Source organism: Nannospalax galili, unplaced genomic scaffold (genome assembly GCF_000622305.1).
Source record: "Nannospalax galili isolate Female #2095 unplaced genomic scaffold, S.galili_v1.0 scaffold1287, whole genome shotgun sequence".
Lineage (NCBI taxonomy): Eukaryota > Metazoa > Chordata > Mammalia > Rodentia > Spalacidae > Nannospalax > Nannospalax galili.
In genome coordinates this window covers 1,111,051-1,132,498 of record NW_008357051.1, presented here as the reverse complement: position 1 = coordinate 1,132,498, position 21,448 = coordinate 1,111,051, and the positions used below count along the sequence as shown (strand labels likewise).

At 51.3% G+C, this 21,448-nt stretch overlaps 1 protein-coding gene across 1 annotated transcript in view; it reads left to right on the top strand.

Moving 5' to 3' along the window:
- Cd82 (CD82 molecule) overlaps window positions 1-21,448 on the top strand; it is a 45,924-nt gene that overhangs the window by 9,609 nt on the left and 14,867 nt on the right. The window contains exons 2-3 of the mRNA XM_008855040.3: window positions 10,312-10,391; window positions 16,928-17,010. Coding sequence (XP_008853262.1) covers window positions 16,948-17,010 — 63 coding nt within the window. The 5' untranslated portion in view covers window positions 10,312-10,391; window positions 16,928-16,947. The remainder of the gene's footprint in view (window positions 1-10,311; window positions 10,392-16,927; window positions 17,011-21,448) is intronic.

Genomic DNA, 21,448 nt, shown 5'->3' with positions numbered 1-21,448 from the left:
AAACAAAAAAAAAAAAAAAAAAAGTGCATGCACACCGCAGATTTGGATCCTACCATAAGAACCACTTCCTGTGTGCCTAGTCAGACTTGCCATTGCAGAGGGAGGAGTTTTCCACGTGTCTGTCCCCAGCTGGGCTCCTAGCTCCCTGGCATCGCGCCACACAACACTCCCGTGACCTGGCTCAGTGCCTGCCTGCTGCCCCATTTGAATCTTTCATTATCATCCTCATTGCTACTGCTGCTGCTGCGTGTGTGTGTGTGTGTGTGTGTGTGTGTGTGTGTGTGTGTGGTATGTTTGGAAAAGAGAGACAGAGAGGAGCTACTAAGAGACAGGGAGGTCAAGGGAGCAAAGGAGCGTCTCTTCTCAGTTGTAACATGACTTTTGACCCTCCTCTTCTCTCTTGGAGCCTGTGGTATCATTAACTAATCATGGGATCTCTTTACTATTTAATGGTCTGTCACCACAGTGACTCCTTCTTCCCAGAAGCCTTCTAGAAACCAGGGCATGGGAAGATGAGCCACTGACAAGAGGGTGAGCCCAGCCAAGTGCTATAGTTCTCCAACTCTGACATGTGTAGTGGTGACTCTGAGCAATAGCTTGGAAAACTTTGCCCCAGAGTTTCTGGTTATGCTGGGGTGGGGTGTGGCCTGGAAATGTGCATATCTTTAAAACACTTTTTATTACATTTTTAAATTTCATATGTGGGAGGCATGCTCTTATGGAGGTCAGAAGTCAACCTGTGGGAGCCAGTTCTTTTTTTCCACCATGTGGAACCCTGGGGATTGAACTCAGGTTGTCAGGCTTGGGGATAAGTGCCTTTACCCACTGAACCATCTCACCTAGCCAAGAATGTGCATTTTCTTTGTGATACTAGGTATTGAACCCATGTTCCTTTGCACATGCCAGGCAGCACCTGACCAACTGAGCTATATCTCCTCCCAGCTCTGCCCATTTCTAACACACTGTCCATCCCAGGAGATCTGCAGGGCCATACTTAGAGAAGGTAGAGTAGTGAAAGTGGGTGGAGCTTGTGTTTTGTTTAATAGAGGGTTACCCCATGATGCCTGAACTCATGCCCTACTTCCATCCCCTTCCCCCATATGGACCCTGCATGCGTGGGGGAACTTTATATAGAGGAGAACAAAGTGATTGTCACACACCCCCACCCAGCTTACAGAAAGGGGAACTGAGGCTCTGGCAGGTGGCCTGCTATGGCTTGGAGGTGTCCTAAGAGCTGGCCCTGTCATGCCCCACACCCTCACCTGCCTTGACTTCTCCCTGCATGTCTGGAAGCTCCATGGCCCTCCCTGACACTGTGTCTGCCCTGGGAGAGCTCCAGAGATGTGTGGGGAGGTGGTTCTCACACTGTTTCTAAGCAAGGGTCTTGCTTTGCTTCCCCACTGAGTTTCTAGTAACATGATCTGCATCCACGTCTCAGGTTCTTCCGTTAGTGTGTGTTCCCAGTTATTATTTAGGGCAGGTTTTCCAGGAAGCCAGAAACTTTCCCTGGCTAAGCTAGGCTCTGCCTGGCAGGCACAGTGGAGGGAGTGCGCGTCAAGTGTGTGTGCCAGGCCTGCCTGGGGCCCTGTGCAGGGAATCCTCATGCTGGGTCAAATTCCCACCAGACTCCCAGGTGGGGATCTCAGTTCCCATTTCTCCGGGGAGGAAACAGAGCTGAGAGACCTGCTCAGGGCCCCAGGTGAAAGGGCGGAGTCAGGCTTTCAGCCCCCCCTCCCCTTTCTCATAATGATACCATCAACCGGCTATAGTTTCTCACATACTCCCTCAGGTCTTCCAGTGCCCTTCAAATCAGGCAGGGAGGGGGTCTTACTCAGTTTGTTCTCATAGTGACAGGGCACTGAGCAAACTGCCCAGGACCTACAGCTCAGGAGGATTCAGCCTGCCCTGTCCACCCTACCCTGCACCTGTGCATCCTCTACCACATTGCCTCCTAAAGAAGGAAGGACTCTGCGTAGCTCTCCTCAGCTCTGTGATGAGCTGTCAGGGTCTGGGTGTGAGGGGCCCAAGAGCCTTGGAAAGTCTAGGCTTGAAGCTTCACACTGGACCTGGAGCCCATATGGAGGGAGGGTGATGGTCAAAGTTGTCCCCAGACCCTGGCATTGAAAGCCTGGGGTAAGGATAGAGGTGAGCATGGGATCCCAGGCTTCCTCCCTCTGCTCTTGGCATTTTCTAGGACCAGTCTGTCCTCCAAATTGCATTGTATAGAATTTTCCAGACTTTCACACATCAGGGCCTGGGGCCTACAGCTCTACCTGAATGCTGTCCCCTCCTGCCATCTCTTGTCCCCCTTCTTCCAGACCACCACGCTCCCTGGGGGAAATCTTGGTCCTCTGGCCAAGCAACTGGACTTTGTCAGGCTCTATGTAATGGGTCAGTGACCTGCGTAGCTAGGTATGAGCACAGGGGTGGGGCAGATGTGGGACCAGTCCCTTGCAGGAGCTTGGGGCTCAGGATCTGGGCCTGTGTGGCCTAGGGATGGTCGACTTCAGATCCATGACTCTCACAACTGTCCTCTTAGGGAGAAGGATGCTTCCCCCACTCAGGACTTGTGGTTGGTTATGTAGGGAAAGCACACACCACCTGTTTGGGTGCCAACAGCTTCCCACCTTGCATCTACTCCAGGGCAGGATGTTCTCTGCTGGTACTGGGGCCAGGATGAAGCTAAGGGCTAAAAGATCAGTGCCAGCAAGACGGCTCTACTCAGATGCTGCCAATTCTAAGCTGTGAGACTGCTAGACTCAGCCCTAACCTCCCCGGGCCTCAATTTCCAGACCAGACTAGAAGATTATCAGGCCGGCAGGAGGCCTGCTGCTACGTGGATGAGAAGAGGTGGTGACTTTGGGTGACTGCAGCTCTGGGGACTCCCTACCAGGCCTGGGCCGGGCCCCTTATTACTCGCCCCCGCCAGGTGTGAGGCCTTGCCTGATGTATCTGAGACTGAGGTGGATGCCTCATGTCCCATTCCCATGCCCAGAGACACCAGGGCCTTCTCATGGTGGTCACCATCAGACTTCCCTTTATTGTGCTGTGCCCTTCACTGCCTGTACTTCTCTCTAAGGAAGGAATGAGTATAGCTGCTCCAGAGAGAGATGGAGCCTGCAGCCAGGGCTGGACCCAGCACCCTTGCTCTACCTCAATCCCTAGGTCTGCCTCGCAGAAGCCTGGCCTGCCCTCTACCAGGAGAGGGAAGGGAAGTGGGGCTCTGAGAGCAGAGAGGAAGAGTACCAGGTGTCTGACATCAGAGTGGAGGGTCTCAGACTCACACCAGCTTTAGGAGCTGGTGTAGGGACTATTACACATAAGTAAACTGAGGTTGTGGGGGGGGGTGATGAAGAAGAGAACTGGTACAGTTTGTTCCTGGTCTTCTTCCTTCTCTGGGAACACGAAGGCCAAGTAGAGGAGATTCCACAGGTTCTACAGGTTCCTGGTGCTGTTCTGGGGCTGATTGACAACTGAGTTCCTTCTCCAAGCTGGGTATAGTGGTACAAGCTTCTAATCAACATACCCAGAGGCTGAACCAGGAGGATTGCTTTCAGTTAGAGGCCAGCCTGTGCTATACAGTAAGACTCCATCTCACACAACTACCCCATCCCCTTAAATGTTCCTTCTCCCCCATCTCTTTTTTGTTTGGGTGTGGCAAGTGGCTGGGCTCCAAGCTCCCCAGCACCCTGTCTGATGATAAAGACTAGTCCAGAGGCCTGCTTAGGAGACTGGAGGGGCTGAGGGCCCATTTGGGCACTGTTCCTGGGCTGTGGGTGAGGCCTCAGCTAAGGTAAATGCACTGGGAGAGGGGTGGCTGCTTATGAGGGAGAGCAAAGTAGAGGGACAGCCAGAGGTACACAAGGCCCTCAGGGGTCCCAAAGGGATGAAGGGCTCCTGATTACAGGACATAGTAGGGGTGAACACTCAGGGAAGCTTCTGGGGTAGCTGGAGGACTGGAAGACTGACTGACCCATGGTGGTACCCTGCCTGGACCAGCAGGGCTTGTGTTCTGTGGACTTGCCCTCTGCCTCTCTCTCCACATCCCTCAGTTTCCAAACTGTAGGGACTAGAGAGGGGCTGAGGCTGTTTGTCACCTGGGAGTCTGTGTGTGTGTGTGTGTGTGTGTGTGTGTGTGTGTGTGTGTATGTGTGTGTGTCTCTGTCTCTCTCTGTCTCTCAAGTCTCTCTTCCTCTACCTCTCCCATGTTCCTCTGACTTTGTTTACCCCTTCATATTCCCCATCAGCCATCAGTGACTTCCCATAAGATCCTCTATACCCCTCTGAGCAAAGCATCAGCCAGTGTCCCAGCCTTCCTGGCTAAGCCCACAGCCACCTGGGCTAAGTCTACCATCAAGGCAGGAGGTAGATGGCCATGGTTCCTCAGTTCTATAGCACCAAGGAGCCCTCAGGGGTCTTAATGGGGAGGGAACCCCAAAAGATAGCGCTGGTTCCCTCTGTGGATGTGTTCCTGCCTCAGCTGAATGTGGGTCAGTGGTCACTGCCCACCTGGAAACTAGGGTCCACTGGGTAGGAAGAACAGCTCTCATCCCGGTCTCAGAAGGTGCAGCCTGCTGCTCACTGTGGGAGTGATTTCTCAGGCCACCCCTCCACAGAGCCTAGAATCCAAGGTTAGTGAGGCTAGAGTCTGAGTTGTATGTTAGGTAAGGGGGCTGGTGACACTGGTTAAAGCTCTGTGGTTGCCGGAGAGATGGTCCTAGAAACAGTAGAGAGAAGCCTCAGAGGACCCACAGGCAGAGAATTCATAGAGAGGCAGACAGGTGAGAGGCCTCGCTCTCTCCTCTCCTCCCATCTTGGGAACTTTGAGCTGTATCAGCCAGCAAGACTACCTCCAAGTTGTGCCACCATCCTCATCCCAGCTTTCTATGTTTATCTAAGGCTGGTGGGGAGAGCCCTGTGCTTGTGTGTGTGGTGCTATGTCTCATCCTTGTGTCCCCTCGAACAGGTCCAAACACCTCTCAAGCCTATACCCTGGGGAGGCAGGAAGTCTAGGTCCATTTGACAAGGGTAAGAACTCAGTTGGTAGACTACTTGCCTAACATGCACAGAGCCCTGGATTTGATCCCCAATGCCACATAAACCAGGCATGGTGGTGTATGCCTGTAATTCTAGCACTTCGGAGGTAGTGCCAGGAGGTTTAGAAGTTCAAGGGCATCCTCAGCTACATAGTAAGTTTGAAGCCAGCTTGGGCTGATCATGGAACCTATGCTGTCTTAAAACAAAAGAACAACAAAACTGACAGCTGGGAAGGGGTAGACAGAGCAGGGTTTAAGCCTTGACTGCCAGATGCCCACCTGATCGGTGAGATAGCAAAGGGGGCCAGGTGGAACTCCCTTCAGGTCTGTGCTGAAGAGTTTTGGGAGGGCTGCCTAGACGAAATGGCCCTGAAGCTACCCATCTCTTCCCTCCTGAACTCGGCCTGGGGAGGGTGTCATGTGCTGATGGATGCCTTGGTACCAGGTGTAATCACTGATTACAGGCCCTTCCTTCTCCCTAATCACCCACACCCAGCCTCTGTTTTAGGAACCTTGGTCTTGGCCCAGAGCATTTGCCAGCCATCTGCCCCATCTGGATGGGTGTGTGAGTCCCCTGATGTCTGTCATAGCCCCAGGGTGTTTTCTGCTGGTTAGGTTTAGAGGTTGGGTTGTAAAACCCCACACACTGGGCTGGGTCTTGGTGGGGTTATGCCAGTTCTTTATTGTGCAAAATTTTCTACCAGCTGTGGAGCATGGCAGTTAAGCACGAGGTCTGGATCAGACTTTGGGTTTCCCTCTGCACCTGTGGGCAAGTTTCTTTCCCACCCCAGGTCTCCTAGGGCTACTGCAGGGATAAGCAGAGCTGCTGGATTGCTCAGCCACCTCCAAGAGTGCAGCCCGCCTTCACCCAGAACTGCAGGTGTGCTCCCAGGAGCCCAGCTGCTCCTCAGAGTGAGCATTTGGGGAGGTGGGACCCATGCCTTTGTGATTGCATGGTGTATAGTTGCTTATCTCGTGACCTCCAGATGGGGTGCTCCTCGGGGCAGAGGGGGGTTACAACCATCTGTGCCTTGTGTCTAGCTTGGGGCCAGCCCATGGTGGGGTCTCAGTGGACTACAATGGCTCAGGATGAAAGCCCTTGGCAGGGAGTGATCACTTGGGGTCCCTTTTGAGGATGTCTCTGAAGCCTCTGGCCTCCTGCGCCTTTCACCCTGGCAAGGGATGCTGTTCTCTTTGAAATTACCTCTGAGCCTTAAGCTGGGACTTCAGCTACCCCGTGTGTCAGCTGTTCCCAGCCAACTGGGGCAAGTCAGGGAGTGTGAAGCACTGACCCTGAAGGTACTCCAGATGCCTCCCCGACTACTCAGGCTCAGGGCCAGCTTGTCCCTTACCCTTTTGGGCATGGCTCCTTCATGTGATAAAGTGAGCAGGACCTTAGGCTACAGAGTAAGAGGGTCTTGAGGAAACAACCTGAGCTAGACTGTCACCTGTGTGACCAGGGCAAGTACCCCTCCTCAGCCCCAGCAGTCCTGCTTAGGTTTGGGGGTTGGATGAGGTAAGTGGGGGCAGCTAATCCTTGAACGGCAGTATCTTTGGAAATGCCCCCTTTTTTCCTCAGCCTGCCTCTGCCTAAATTCGAGAACCCCCAGCCCTGTACTACACCTTAAGGGACATCTTTGTGCATACCCCCTACTGCATCTGGACAGGAAGCTCAAGAGCTCTGAGAGTTTCCTAGGCCTCTGCCATGCTCAAATCCTGGATTTCAGCAAGCTGAGCCCAACTTCCTTGAAAAGACTTGACAGCCCATTTTACAGATGGTGCTAAGGCCCAGAGTAGGCAAGCTGCTTGTCAAAGATCACATAGCTCTGAGTAATGAGATGGTAATTTAGGTCTCTCTCAGTTCAAAATCTTCACTATGACCTGTTTACTAGGGAGAGGTCCTCAAAAGTTCACTGTTTCTTGAGAGGCCCCCTGGGAATCTGAGTCCTCTGAACAGCCTCTCTTGTAGTCCCCAAATATTCCTCCAACTTACAGCTTTGCCTCTGGTTTTCCACACAAGCCACAGTTAGGTTGAGATGCTCATTTCTTCTGCCTCCAGAGCCAGAGCCCTGGGCCTGTCACTTCAGACCAAGTCCAGTCCTGTCTACCACCCCAATGAACTGAACAAATACATATACATCTCCCTACATGTAGGGATATAAAGCAGGGTTGGAGCACTGGCCTCTCTAACCAGTAGCCCCTGACCCTAGCACACACCCTAAAAATGCACTTCCCCAGAAGTGCCGTCTCTGGGCTTTGGTCTCCTCATTTGGGAAATGGAGACTGAACCAGGGATACCATAGGCTTTTCTAGCACAGGGAGTCTGAGCATGGGAGACTTGGACTCCAGCAGTGGAAGGGAACAGGGGCTGCAAGGACAGGAAGAGGTCAGAGGCTATGGCTCAGCTTCAGATGAATCTTTGGCCACATGGGATCCAGGTGGGGAGGCTGACTCTATGGTCTGTACTTAATCCAATCCAGTACTTCTGGTCATGGTGGCTTCTGCTTCGTGCAAAGGTACCCCCAGTTAAATTATTTGTATTTCAGAGCAAAATGTAAAGAAGGACCACTTCTATAGGCCTCAGCAGCCAAATTGAAGGGACCCAGGCCAGGACTGATGGAGATGGTTTTTGCTTTCCTGAGAGGGAGGGAAGAAGGGAGCTGGGTCAGGATAGGAGAGGTCAGGCAGCAGACAGAAGTGTGGAAAGGCGGAAGGGTGGGGCCTCCACCATCCAAGCTTAACCACTGGGGTGGCCTTAAGGAGGCCATTGCACCTCTGAGCCTCAGTTTCTCCATCCATCAAATGCTAATACTGCTTTATCTAGAGGATTGTTGGGGAAATTAAATAAGAAATTGTGCTGGATGGCAGACCAAAGGTTAAAGGTGGTCACAGCTCAGCCACAGCGCTTAGATGCAAGAGAGTGGGAGCTTGTAGCCCTTGCTTACAGAGTCATGTGACAGGACTTTGGGTCCTCATCCATGGGTGACAGGCCTTCTAGGGCTCTGAAATCCTGTGAGTAGACATGTGGGGTGCTACAGGAATCCAGCCACTTGTTTTTCAACAACATCCCCAGTGTATCAGTTACTCCAGCATCTCAAGGAGACAGGGTCCCCCAAGCACCACTGTGCTGGAGGGGAGGCCCATTGGGGCTCAGAGTGGCTTAGTAACTCTCCTGCCTGAGGTCACACAGCAGCTGAGAAGTGGAGCAGGATTCCCAGGGAACCTGAGCTCCCAGGCCACTTGATGTCCTCACACTTCTCCCATTGCTGGAGCAACAGCATTTTGTTTCCTTCTGGGTTTAACAACAACAGAAAGTAAAACCACAGATTAAAAATAAGATAGTAGAGAGGTCAAAAAGCCAGCATTCCCCAGAATTAGCTGCCACAGGTGACTACAAACACAGCCACCATGACCGACTTCCTTCCACAAGTGAATAACGCAAAGTCCAGAGGCAGGAACCGTGTACCAACCACCAGCCTGCAGGGCGGGGCAGACCCTGGGTGGTCTCCAGAGCTCTGCAGCCAGGCTGTCTTTACCCTCCACATTCTGCTGTGTGTGCAGGCAGCTCTCACAGGGGATAGCTGCCAGACTTCACAGCCTGAAGGTGCCTTGAGCCTCAGGCATATGGCCTGGCCTCAGCTGGGGGCAAAGACCTGGATGTGGGGACAACAGAGGTCCTTCCCCTCAGTTGATCCAGCCTCTCCCTGTCCCTTTGCCTCAGAGAGGGCAGGGTCACCTGGATAGAAGGCTACAGACTGGGCACACATAGGAGGCTATGGTGGCAGTCACCATCATCATTGAATTTGACACTGAGTGCCACACACTTCACAGGTGTGAGCTCCTGTAGGCCTCATTTCACAGGTGGGAACGTTAACAGAGAGAAGGCAGCCATCTCAGGCCACACAGCTGGTCAGAGGTGGCCCATGTGGCCTCTTTAGGAGCACTACTGTATGCTGCCTGCACACCTGTGAAATGGGCAGAGTCACTGTCCTTATTCACCAATGAGGAAGCGGCCCCAGTCTCCTAAGGTCCTGTGGCAGATACATGGCACAGTCAGGGTGGGAACTGAGGGCTAACCTGTGCTCCATCCTGAAGCCAGGTGAGCAGAAATGGGAAGTTCATAGACAGAAGTGCTCCAGAAAATCCTGTAGAGCCCCCCACTTCCTGATCTGCCTAGTCCACTGTGTGCCCTGTCCCTTATTCTGTGTGGCCTCTCTGAAAACAGTCATCTCAGAAGTGTCTTGCATAGGAACAGTATTCTGAGGTAAATGACCTGAGAGGAATGAGCTTCAGGAAGGACAGGGAGGAACAGAGATGTGGGAGCATCAGGTGACGCTGGTTCCCTGCCACCTGCTCCTTCCCAGGTACTGCAGGACCAGGAAGTTCATGGGGAACAGAGTTCCTGGGCTAGGCCCTCCAGTGCATACCAATGTATTCCAGTTCTGGACTGGACGTTGCTGTAGGCTGGCTGGGCTGTACACTGCAATTGAGCCCCACTGTACACATCAGATATTCAAGGGGGCGTGAGCTGAGATCTGCAGTGGGAATTTCTGAAAAGAAGGATTCTGGCAGAGAAACTGCATCTGGAAAGGCCCTGGGGTAGGTAAGGCCTGAGAGTACTAGGGCGATAAGAGGGAGGCCAGATGCACTGGTGCAAAGGCATCAGGGTGATGTGAGTATGGAGGGCAGAGGAAGGGCAAGGGAAACTGGGGCTGGGTCCAGTGGGCCACATACAGAGCCTGGATTTTATAGCCAGTAAGTGGTCAAGCAACATTGCTGCTGAAGAGTTATAGGCCAAGGGGAAGGACAAGATACAGATAGCATTTCTCAGAGGTCTTCCTGTGGTGGGGATAAGGGATTGATGGAACTGGCCACCAGCTGCATGCTGAGCTGGCCTAGGCAGGAGGGCTGGGAGAAGTGGAGGCCTGGGAGAAGCACCCTTGGTCTGCAGGAGGAGACCCATGAGACTCTTAGGTGTTCTGATTGAGCTCTTGGTGGGTAGAGGGGGCCATTTCCTCCCCTACTCCAAGTCCTACAGCACTTAGAGTGGGGAGTACAGCCCCAAAGGGACCTCAAAGCTGGGATTCTATTGGGCACTTCCTAAGAGGTGGGGCACACAGCATTCAGAGCCATTAACCGAAAGGGTTTCATGGAAGTTGGAAATGATTCATTGCTGTTTACTGCCGGACATCTAATGGTTAGTGCAAGGTGACTCTCAGGAAGGAGACTCACTGGTCTCAGGCCAGGTGACAACAGAGCTGTTTGTTCTTCACAGCGTGTCCCTCATCCAGAACTCATCTGAGAAGCTGCTGTTTTCAGAAAGCGCTGCTCTGATCCAAGCCAGTCACTGTACAGGTGAGCAGAGAGGTGGGGGAGGGCAGCCATCTGTATCAGTCATGCCCAGTTTGTCCTGTGGAATCCTGGAACCCATGTCTCCCAACACTGACTAGATGCTGCTGTGGTCTCCCTGAGGTTACTCAGGAATTCAGAGGTGGGTCCTCAGGTCAGTCTGAAAGGCAGCAGCAACCCACCCCCATGTGGAACACACCAGGCCTCATCTCCCTCCCCCGCCATATGAATTCATAGGAGGGAGACACAGAGGGATTCTCTGGGAGACTCCAGCTTCCTCCAACCCCACCTCCTGCACACAGGGTCTCCAGAGAAGGTGGGAAGGGCTGGTAGCAGGACACACACTCAGAGCTAGTTCAGGTTGCTCTCCTGGCATGGCCCCTCCCCAGCCCCATGGGTGAGAACACAAAAAGCCAGAAAATAGTCCCAGCTGACTTGGGCATAGTGGATCTTAGACTCCTTTCTGGTGATCAGGCACTTGAAGTCTTGTGCTTTTTGTGGCGGTCCCTCTTCCTCCTCAGTCCACCCAACCCATCCATCCATCCATCCATCCATCCATCCATCCATCCATCCATCTGTTCTTTCATTCACCCATCTATCCATCCATCCATCCATCCACCCACTCATCTATCCATCCATCCACCCACCTACTCACCTGTCCATCCATCCATCCATCCATCCATCCATCCATCCATCCACCCACTTACACATCTGTCTACCCACCCATTCATCTACTCTTCTGTCCATCCACCCATTCACCCATCTATTCATCCACCCATCCATCTGCCCTTCCTTCTCTCCTTCCTTCCCACCTTTCCTTCCTTCTCTCCCTCCTTCCTTCTATCTACCCACCTATCCCATCATTCATCTGCACATCCAGTTTCTCATCCACCTGCATCTGTGGGGCATCTATTCATAAAGAACACCAGGTCTTCCCCGTGAGGCACCACAGTTACAGGAGAGACAGGGCAGTGAATAGAAAATTAGTGTGATGAGTAACAACAACTGCCATTTGTTGATGGCCCACCACATACCAAGCATTTTACCCACATTATCCAATTTAGTGTCTGGGGGGGGGAAAATCAGAAAAATAGGTTTCATCTTTTTCATTTCACAGGAATAAAGTGAAACCTAGAGAAGTTAAACCACTTTTCCAGGGTCACACATCTAAGATCTAAGTGGTCTGATGCTAGATCCCATTCTGAGAGCTTCTCCAATATCCAGTGCTATGGAAGGAAGCTGCCAACCAACATATATCTTGGGGCTACAGGGTGGCAGTAAGGAGGCAAGCTGGCTGTTGTAGAGGTTTCACGAAGGAGGGCATGTCTAAATTAATATTTAAAAAGGAGTAGAGCTGGGTGTGGTGGTACACTCCTTTAATCCCAGAACTCAAGAGGCAGAGGTAGGTGGATGTCTGTGAGATCCATGTCAGCCTGGTCTACATAGTGAGTTCCAGGCCAGCTGGGGACTACAGGGAGACCCTGCCTCAAAAAAAACAACAGAAGCAAGCAAGCAAACAAACAAACAACAAAGGACAAATAGAAGTGAAATATTGGTGTGTCGGCATTGTTGTGCAAACTGATTTGGCACAAAATGATGCATTCAGGTCCGTTTAAATTGTCCTTGCTTAGAAATGGCCAACTGGCCTTCCAAGGGTGGGTAGCCAGCAGTGCCATGATCGCTCCAGAACTTCCCCATAAGACATGCTTGCAGCTCAGTCCTTGTGTTGTCTGTTGTTTTAAACACACCCTTTCTTACAGGAAGGTGTGGCAGCCTCCAAAGCTTATAAAAAGTATACAGAAGAGCCATGTAACCTAGTTGTGTTTGTTCAACTTCAGGTGGAAGCAATATTCACCCCTTACACCTGCAAGCACTGTGTGACCTGATGCCAATACAGATTTTAGGGTCAGCTCTGGTGTCCCTGAGCCTCAGCCCCAGGGGTACCAGGCAGGCGGCACCATAAGGAGCACAGGGAAGAGCACTGCACAAGGAAGAGCCTAGCCCTAGGAAGCCCTTCCCTGTAGCCATGTGTTGGCATGGCTAGGATCTGAACTCTCTTCTAGGGGCCCCGTGTCTGTCCTCTCCCAGGAACAGGAAAGGCCCCAGCCTGTTGCTCCCCACCTAAGATCTCAGCCAAGACCCATCCTGACCCTTGCTCCTTCCTCCAGACCCCTTGTGGGCACCATGTGATCCTCGGTACCCAAGGCCAGCCAATTTCCAATAAAGAGCTTACCAAGGAGTTGATTTCTTAGGTTGGTGAGGGTAGCTGTGTGCCAAAACAACTTTACAGATATAGAACTTGGAATTTCACGTCATTTTCATGCACTGCAGAATGTCCTTTTTGTTCTTTATGTTAATTTGTTTTGTTTTTCTTTTCATTATTTAAGACAGGGTCTCATGTAGCCCAGGCTGGCCTCAAACTTACTATGTAGCTGAGGTCGACCTTGAACTTCTGATTCTCCGGCCTCCGCCTCTCAAATGCTGGGAATTCAGGTGTGCTCCACTGTGCCCTGTTTGTGTGGTCCTGGTAGTGGATTCTAGAACTTCATGCATGCTAGGTAAGCACTCTCTTAACTGAGTCACATCCCAGCACCCCCCACCCCTTTTTTAAAAAACTAAAAATATACAGTCTGTTCTTAGCTCTCAGCTTCTGGAGAAATAGAGGCTGGCCTGGGTTCTCAGCAGGCCCTGCCCTCTACCAACTCTTATTTCTCTCTGGTAGTCAAGAACCCCTCCAAATGGCAACAAGGCCATGTAATCCTGCATCCCCAGAATGAGACTTTGGGGTCTCCCTCAGGTCTGGTGGTGGGTCTGGTAGTGGGTTCTCTGAAGCTGAGGCCATATTCTATCATGGGTCAACCTGAGCCTGTCCCCAGCCTGAGCTGAACTGTCTGCCCTTCCTTGTGGAGCCTCCTGCCTTCCACCCAGCATGGGGAATGATCTTCATGCTCTTCTGCCTGTTGCCCCAAGGCAGAAAGACTTGTGCCCCGAACCTTGGCCAGCCTCCATGGAACTGCCCAACACCCTCCCCACTCCCTCAAACTGGTTCTCAGCTTCTCTTCTTAGGTGGTTCCTGTGTCCTGATTGGCTGAGCTACTTGCCAGTCAAGTGCTACCTGATTCTGGTTACAGTTTAGGAGCTCACTGCCTCCTGCCTAGGATAAAGTAGACAGGCCAGAAGGCCAGGGCTGTTTCTTTGCCTGTCTCCTACTGGACCTTGGCTGTACTCCTTCTCCTCTGCTCTCTGCCTCAGTTTATTCATAGGGAATGGAAGGGCTTAGCTCAATGTGTGTGAGGTCTGGAATCCTAGGGGAAAACCGGTCAGCTGCCTGCCTGGGGTGTGGCTGGACGTTGCCCAGTCTGGATGCTGCCCAGGCTGGGGCCTCCTCTTCTCCCCCAACCAGAGCCCCATTGAGCAGTCCCCTGGGTCCTCACCACCAGTGCCACCATCTAGATGGTGCTGGATCCTTTGTCTCCTATAAGATACCAGTCCCGCAGGAACTAGTTCTAAAGTCGAGGCAAAGTAAAAGTTTGTTATAGAAAAGAAACCCAGCAGCTCTGCCTGGCAGACAAGCCTTGAGGGTAGGTGGTGCTAGCTCATCTCAGTTTATTGGAAAGCTTTGAATATTTGGAGGAGGCACCCAGCCTATGTACCACCCACTATACATAGAGCTCAGATGTGCCAGTGTTTTGTCCCAGATCACCCCAGGCCCTGTAAAGATCTTACTGTGCTTATACATTTCAGTGAGGGTCCCTCAGGCTTGCCATTGTATTGGTGGTCGCTGGTGATAGTTCATCTGCCCTGTCTGGCCACAGCTTCCTGCCACAGCTTGCTTGAAGACTGTGCTTTTATTACTCAAGGAAGAAGAAATCCTGGTACCTGGTCCTGGTACCTGAAGGGCTCCTCCATGAGGGAGCACTTTACAGGGGGAGGAGCTTGGACTTTGCACCTTATTCTATCTACTGGACAATACTGGGCAGTTGGCCAGCAACAGCCTGCCTGACCCAGGTCCTCCAGGGCTGTCTGGTTGGGACAAGTCATGAGAATAGTTTTCACAGCAGATGCTATTTACTGTGACTGCCCCCTTTCTCTTAGCAGACCCCTTGTCATGTCTACTTTCCTAAAGCTCTAGTGTTTTGGATCTTATCCCTATTCCCTGGAAGCTTGTCCTAGAGACCCCACCTACCCACAGGACATGGGTGTCAGTGTAGAAACCCAGTCCCAACTCTGAAACCTGAGGGCTTTCCACGGGAGAGCTACAGTAATTTACTTCCCCAGTGTCACAAGAGAGGCCAGGTGAGCACCTGTTCCTGATACTCAGCTGCCTGGATGCAGTAATATGAATTTCTTCCTGTGGAGGGAGCACATATTTGGCCTGCCTGGGCCCAGAAAGGAAGGAGACACAGGCCTGAACAAAGGGTCCCTGCCAGAAAGTCTTCCTCTCCGGCTGGTTTATCCTGGAGTTTACCGAGTGTCTGTGGGGGAGGCAGGCTGTCCTGGGAGGCCTAGGGGAAGAAGAACAATAGCTGTCCTTGTAGTGTCCAGGCAGACCTTCCTTGAGCCAGGCCAGGGCTCCAGGATCTCAGACTCCGCTTTCCAACACATACAAACACTTTTTCCTCTTGGGGAGACTGCGGGGGAGTTACTGAAGTCAGAAACCCTTTACAGCAGGAGCTACTGGGTCAGGCCAGATCCCCAGTTGCTGCCATTCTGCATGTCACACCCCAAGTTGAAGTCCTGGGTATACCAGATTCATCTTCCCCTTGTAGTCCTTGGGTCCCCATAACCATTTATTCACACCCTACTTGCATGCTACCTGTGATGAGGATTTCCCCAGGCAGCCTTTCATTTCCCTGGGCAGCTCTGCTTCAAGCCGTGCCCAAAGCTGCCCTTTTGAAAGGGCAGCTAAAGAAAACTTCCTCTAGCTGAGCTGTCACAAGGCTGAAGGGGACTTCTTGGGCAGCCTCATGCCTCTCCCTTAGCGCAGCTCCAGCTCCAGTCCCTGGAAGTGTGCAGAGTAAGGAGGGTAGAAACTGCTAAGTGGGAGCACTGAGTGGGAGCACATCTAGAAAAGGATGGAGACCCACATGTGTACGGGGAGGGAGAATCAGAGGGGAACAGGTGGGAACAGCCCTGACCTCCCCTCCTTTCCTTCTGCCCTGGTCCCGTATGTCTCCTTCCCCAAAGCTGCAGGAACATAGCCTGGTCTGTGCTGCTCCGCACCCCAGCCCAACTCTGCCTACGCAGCTGTCCCAGGCCAACTGTCCTCACCCAGCTGCCCATCATTGGCTCCCTGCACCCCATGGGTCTTGTCTGGTCTTGGGAAGGAGGAGAGGGAGGCCAACTTCCTACCTCTCCTGAGGCCCCCAGCTCCTGGAGCATTGTGGAGGGGCATAGCTTACTTGGGCTGGCTCGTATTATTCACAGTAACCATATATACTCAGAAACAACCAAGATGTACCAGGTTAGACTACCAGCCACAAGCTTTCTAGGCTGTGAATTTCAGTATGGCATTACAGGGGGTGGACTGAATGGATTTCATGGGACCTGTGACTTCCCCAGAAACTCTGAAAAATGCTACCTATACATGAATTTTCTGGGGGAGTCTATGACCCCTGCCCTAAAATATGAATAAGTGCTGATCAGTAGAATAGACTCCTATGCAACCTGTTAAATTGTGTTTGGGGGGGACTGGAGAGATGGCTCAGTGGTTCAAAGCACTGACTGCTCTTCCAGAGGACCCAGGTTCAATTCCCAGCACCCACATGGTGGCTAACAACCATCTCCAGTTCCAGGGGATCTGACACCCTCTTCTGGCCTCCATGGGCACTGTATACATGTGGTGCACTTATATGCAGACAAAACACTCATACACTTAAAGTAAAAATAAATTTTAAAAAAATGTAAAGATTGTTTTGGACCAGCACCTTCTCACAGAGATTATGCAAAACTCTCTGCTGGAATGAGCCCAGGTTTGGTTTAAAGCACACACAGGAAGTAGCTACTTAAGGTATTGGCAGTTGCTATGGGAGTAAGATGATATAGAAAATATTTTTTGTTGGATTTGGGTTTTTCTGCATTTGTTGGGTATTTTGTGATGCATATTTATTCCCTTTTGCCATGGGAGGGTGGCATTCAGTCCCCTCTCCTGACAAGCTAGGATACTTCTAGCCCCAGCAGCCCCAGAGCCCCAGCCTTGGTCCCTGAGAGAGCACTGCCAGGCTGGGGAGCAAATCCCAGGTCTCTCTGGTCTCCCTCAGTTACTTGCTAACTTCTTGGCCTTGTAACTGTGACTTCTTCCAGAATCTCCCCAGATGAGTTCCAGAGACTGGGGTTATGGAGGTGAGACCAGAGAAAAACTAGCTATGTGACTTTGGGCTAGGCATCTAACCTTTCTGGGCCTCAGCACAGTGTAAAGCAGGAACAGTGTTCTTTGCTGTGTTGTGAGTGAACTGAGATGACTGAGGGTTGGGGTTTGCATCACTGGCTCCCTTCCCTACCCTGCCCTCTCTGACCTGCCTTCCTTCCCTTCATCTTCCCAGGGAGCTCTAGAACGTGCAGGATGGGAGCAGCTTGCATCAAAGTCACCAAATACTTCCTCTTCCTCTTCAACTTGCTCTTTTTTGTAAGTATTTGGCACCCAAGCCTGACCTTTAGAACCCTGAAGCTGTGGGATGGGCACCCAGGTTGGATGTGGATGCTAGTCACAGAATACTGTCCCCAGAAGAATCCGGTGAGGGTGGAAGTGAATCTCCACACTCCAAAACGCTCTGACAAAGTGACAGTTTCTCTCCCAGCATTCCCTCTCCAGAGCCCTCTGCCAGCACTGGGTGGGGCGGGGGGAATCCTCCCTGCAAGGCAGAATAGCAGGAAGATGCCCAGTATCTCTGTTTGTTTTTTCTTGCCCCCACAGCCTGTTGCCTATTATGACCCTAGCCTCAACAGGCCTCCAACACCCCACCTAGAGCTTTCAGAGACCACAGAGGACATAACTTCCCCACACTCCCCTGAAGACCCGCTAGATCCTCCTCCCAGATGTGAGCTCTGTGGTACATCTGGAGCTGGTTTTCATGGGGCCCTGGACTTCCCTTCTGGCCTAGAACCAACTGAGTGCTGCCTTGGAGCTAGCTGCCAGAACCATGGTGTGCACGTGTGTGCATGTGTGCATGCATCGTGTGTGAGTGCACGTATGTATTTGTGTGTGTGGGGGGGTGTGTGAGCAGCCTGGAGGGGCCTTGACATGTTTATTGTGTCAAAAATATGTTTTTGACATTTTATGATGTCTAGATTCTTAAAAACATGAGTATGTTTAAGAGGAGAGGGAAACACCTCTGACTCCATTGGGGTTTCTCTGGAGTTAGAATGAGTATTTGTAGGGGAGTTTCACATTCCAAGTACATGGGATGATGGGAAGTTTGGAAAATAACACAAAGCATCATTCTAAATTTCCCTTTATAACTTTAGCCCAATAGATGGTACTTATAGGAGAGTTCCTGGCACACATCCATACATGTGTGCATATGTACAGGTGGGCAGTCCTAGCACTAGTCACCCTGGCTCCACTTTTTGTCCCTCTGCAAGGACCTAGGACCACACTGACCCCACTGGGCCTCAGGCCCTACATTGAGGGCATCCTACCAGAGACTTCCTCCCCTCACCCCCCCACTTCTATCCCCAGCAGGTTCCAGGCACTGCCCTCCCCAGCCTGGCAGGCATATTCCTCCCAGCTTGCCACTGGGAAACAACTGCTTAGGTAGGCAGAGGACAGCAACCTTGTGGACACTGGGCTCCTGGGCTGAGAGGGACTATAGACCAGGATGGGGCCATCACTGCGATGCCATCCCTGGGGCCTTTGGGAGCTAGTGAGAGGGGTCCGAATTCACACCTGGGGAGGTGGCAGGGCCTGGGGTGAAGGGGCACAGAATTCTTTCCTTTATACAGTTTGGGAGAAACAATGGAGAAGGGCCAAGATCTAATAGAAAATAGGAGTAGGGTACATGGCTTGGCAAGAGCGCATCTATGCATCCCTATTCTGCCCCACAGAGCCAGAGGCCAGAGTGCTGGCAGAGTAGGTGTTCACTGCCTGTGTTCTGGATGCAAGTAGCTCATCAATGGGCAGAGGAAGAAGGTAGAGGCAGAGCTTATTCATAAATTCCTTCCCCGCCAATCCCCCAGCACGGGCACAGCTCTGAATCTATCTGTGGGTTTCACTCAGGACAGGTGAAATATCCTCAAAATGTTGTACTGAGTGTGTACAGGCTGCAGCTAATCATGATTCCTTAGACAATGCAATGTGATAAGTTTATATAGCATTTACAGCATGTCAAGTGTCAGGTATTATAACTCATCCTGGGGCGATTTAAAGTATAGGGGAGGGACTGGGGCTTGGTTGGTGGAGTGCTGGGTGCTAGCCACAAAGGCCAGGCCAAAAGGAAAAGGGAAGTCAATGGAGGTTTCCTATGATGCCGTGTGGCTGAGGAGAGAGGGTCTTAGCAGCAGAAGCTAAGCCCAGTGTGGGAAGGAGAGCAAGCCTCATGCCCCTTTGGTTCTGGCTCTGGTCTTAACAGCCACAGAGGGAGGTTGGTGGAGGGGCCAGGCAAGCTTCTGGACTCAGGCTGAGGGCTTGTAGCAAGTGCTGACTGACCTTGGACCTGATTGAGATTATAGGATGACAGCTGGGGTGGCAGGAATACAAGCCAGTGATAGAGGTAGGACCCTTAAGTGGCTGTCCACCAATGGGTCTAGTCCAGGCCCCAGGGAACACCCTCCCTGCTGGAGTTACTCAGACCACCCCATCCTCAAAGGGAATGTGTTCCTTTGCAGGGACAGTAGTTGATTCCTTGACCTTAGCTGGCCTGTGGGTGGTGCATCTTAGTTGGGACTCAGCCCATGGGGGTAAGCTGTGTGGGGACCTGTCGTGGTAGAGGGCCTCCATCACCCCTCATTCTAAGCCTGAAAGAAGCTGGTCCTGTGGGGCTCCCAGGAGACCAAAGCTGCGTCCACTCACCTGTCTTCAGGAGCTCACAGTTCAGCCTGAGAAATAAACCCAGCAGGGGTTGGCAATTAAGTAGGGTGACACAGTGGTGGCTGCCACAGAGCAGGGTTTCTGATTTGGCAGACAGGAATCAGGGGTGGCTCCCAGAGTGGGTGACCTCATTGCTGAGCACAGAGTAGATTTTGATGTTCAAGCCCGTAGAGGGTCTTCCCCAGGGCCTGACTCTCTAAAGATGCTTAAGGCCTTGCACTGGGCTGGACCAAGAAGACTATAGGACAAGGCCTGAGGCAGGCAGGAAGGGCCACTGGGCATGTTGATGCAAAAACAGCTCTCACCTCAAAGGGAATATGAGATAGTTTCTTCTTCAGCCAAATATGAGCAATGGTGGTCAGGAAACACAGATTCAGTCTACTCCAAATTCCACATTTTAGGAAGGCAAGAGCTTCCTGCAGTTCTTATGCACTTATTTTTTTTAATATTTCATTTATTATTATTTTTCTGTGATGAGTATACCACCTGCATGTGCATAAATACACCTGTGTCATACAATGCCAGTGGAGGACAGAAACGGGTATCAGAGCCCCCTGGAACTGGAGTTAACGGATGGTTGTTAGCCACCATGTGGGTGCTGGGATTTGAATCCAGGTCCTCTGCAAGAGCAGCCAGTTGCTCTTAACTGCTGAGCCATCTCTTCAGCCCCTATTTTTAGTTTTTTGGTGTGTGTGTGTGTTTTGCATGTGTGTGAGTGTCTGCAGGTACATGCTACTTTGTGTAATGCATGTAGAAGCCAGAGCAGGACCTCAGATGTCTTCCTCTGTTGTTATCTGCCTTATCCCTGGACAGGGTCTCTCACTGAACCAAGGTCTTCATTTCTGCCATGCTGCCCAGCCAGAGAGCTCTCATGATCCTCCTGTATCCGCCTCCCAATGTTGGGGTTACATGCACAGCCTTGCCTGACTTTTTATCTAGGTGCTAGGAATTTGAACTCATGTCCTCATGCTTGCAGAGCAAGTGTTCTTACCCACTGAGCCATTTCACCAGCGCCTCGTGAGGTTTTTATAGTAAGGGATCAAAGAAAGTCATAAATTAAGGCACTTCTAAAAAAATATAAAATAATACATATTTTTATTTCTTTCATTCAATGATGTAAGCCAAACGCTCACTTGATGTAGATTCACAAGAACTTCCTTGCACACTCACAGCTCCACAGACTGGCATGTCCAGAGCCACTGCGGTCACTGTGTGGAGCGTCGTTTCTTTTCTGTTGCCGTGATGAAACACCATGACCAAGCAACTTCGGGGGAGGGGTTTATTTTGCTCCTACTTCCAGATCACAGTCCATCACTGAGGGAAGTCAGGACAGGAACTCAAGCAGAAACTTGAAATAAAAACTATGGAAGAAGACGGCTCACCAGCTTTATGCTGAGCTAGCTTTCTTACATAGCCCAGGCCCATCTGCCAGGGATGGTGCCGCCTGCCCATAGCAGTCATGACAGTCCTCCGTAGACATGGCCACAGGCCACTCTGACTTTCCTCTCCGTTGACTCTAGACTGTGTCATGGTGAAAATTAATGCTAACACAGATGCCCCAACTTTTTTTCAATCTATTTCTTTTTTGTGCTCTAAAACATCTTCATTATGCTGTTTGAGGTAGACCAATAGAAAGACCGTGGTACCCATGGTCAGCCCAACTTTCAGCCTGTCACGTTTGGTATTTGGAGGCTCCTCCACATAGAACTTTGAGGGACAGGGAGGAACCATGAGACAGTCTGAAGATTTCTGTGGAACTATCAAGTACGGTGGTTTCATCAGAGGAATTTCTGTCATGGTCCTCAGATGCTATCTGAAGGCATTATTAGACTTTGGAATGATAGAATCTACTGTTTGTGTATTCTAAAAGAAGTTCTTCAATAGTCACAGGATGTTAGGTCACACACAAGGTGGGCAATAAATTTCTATTTAGAGGCAAAAGATAGTAAGATAATTTACTCCCAACCTGTAACATTCTAACTCTCCACAATTGCAAAAGGTTTAATCACCCCATTAGCCTTGTAGACACTAACACAAG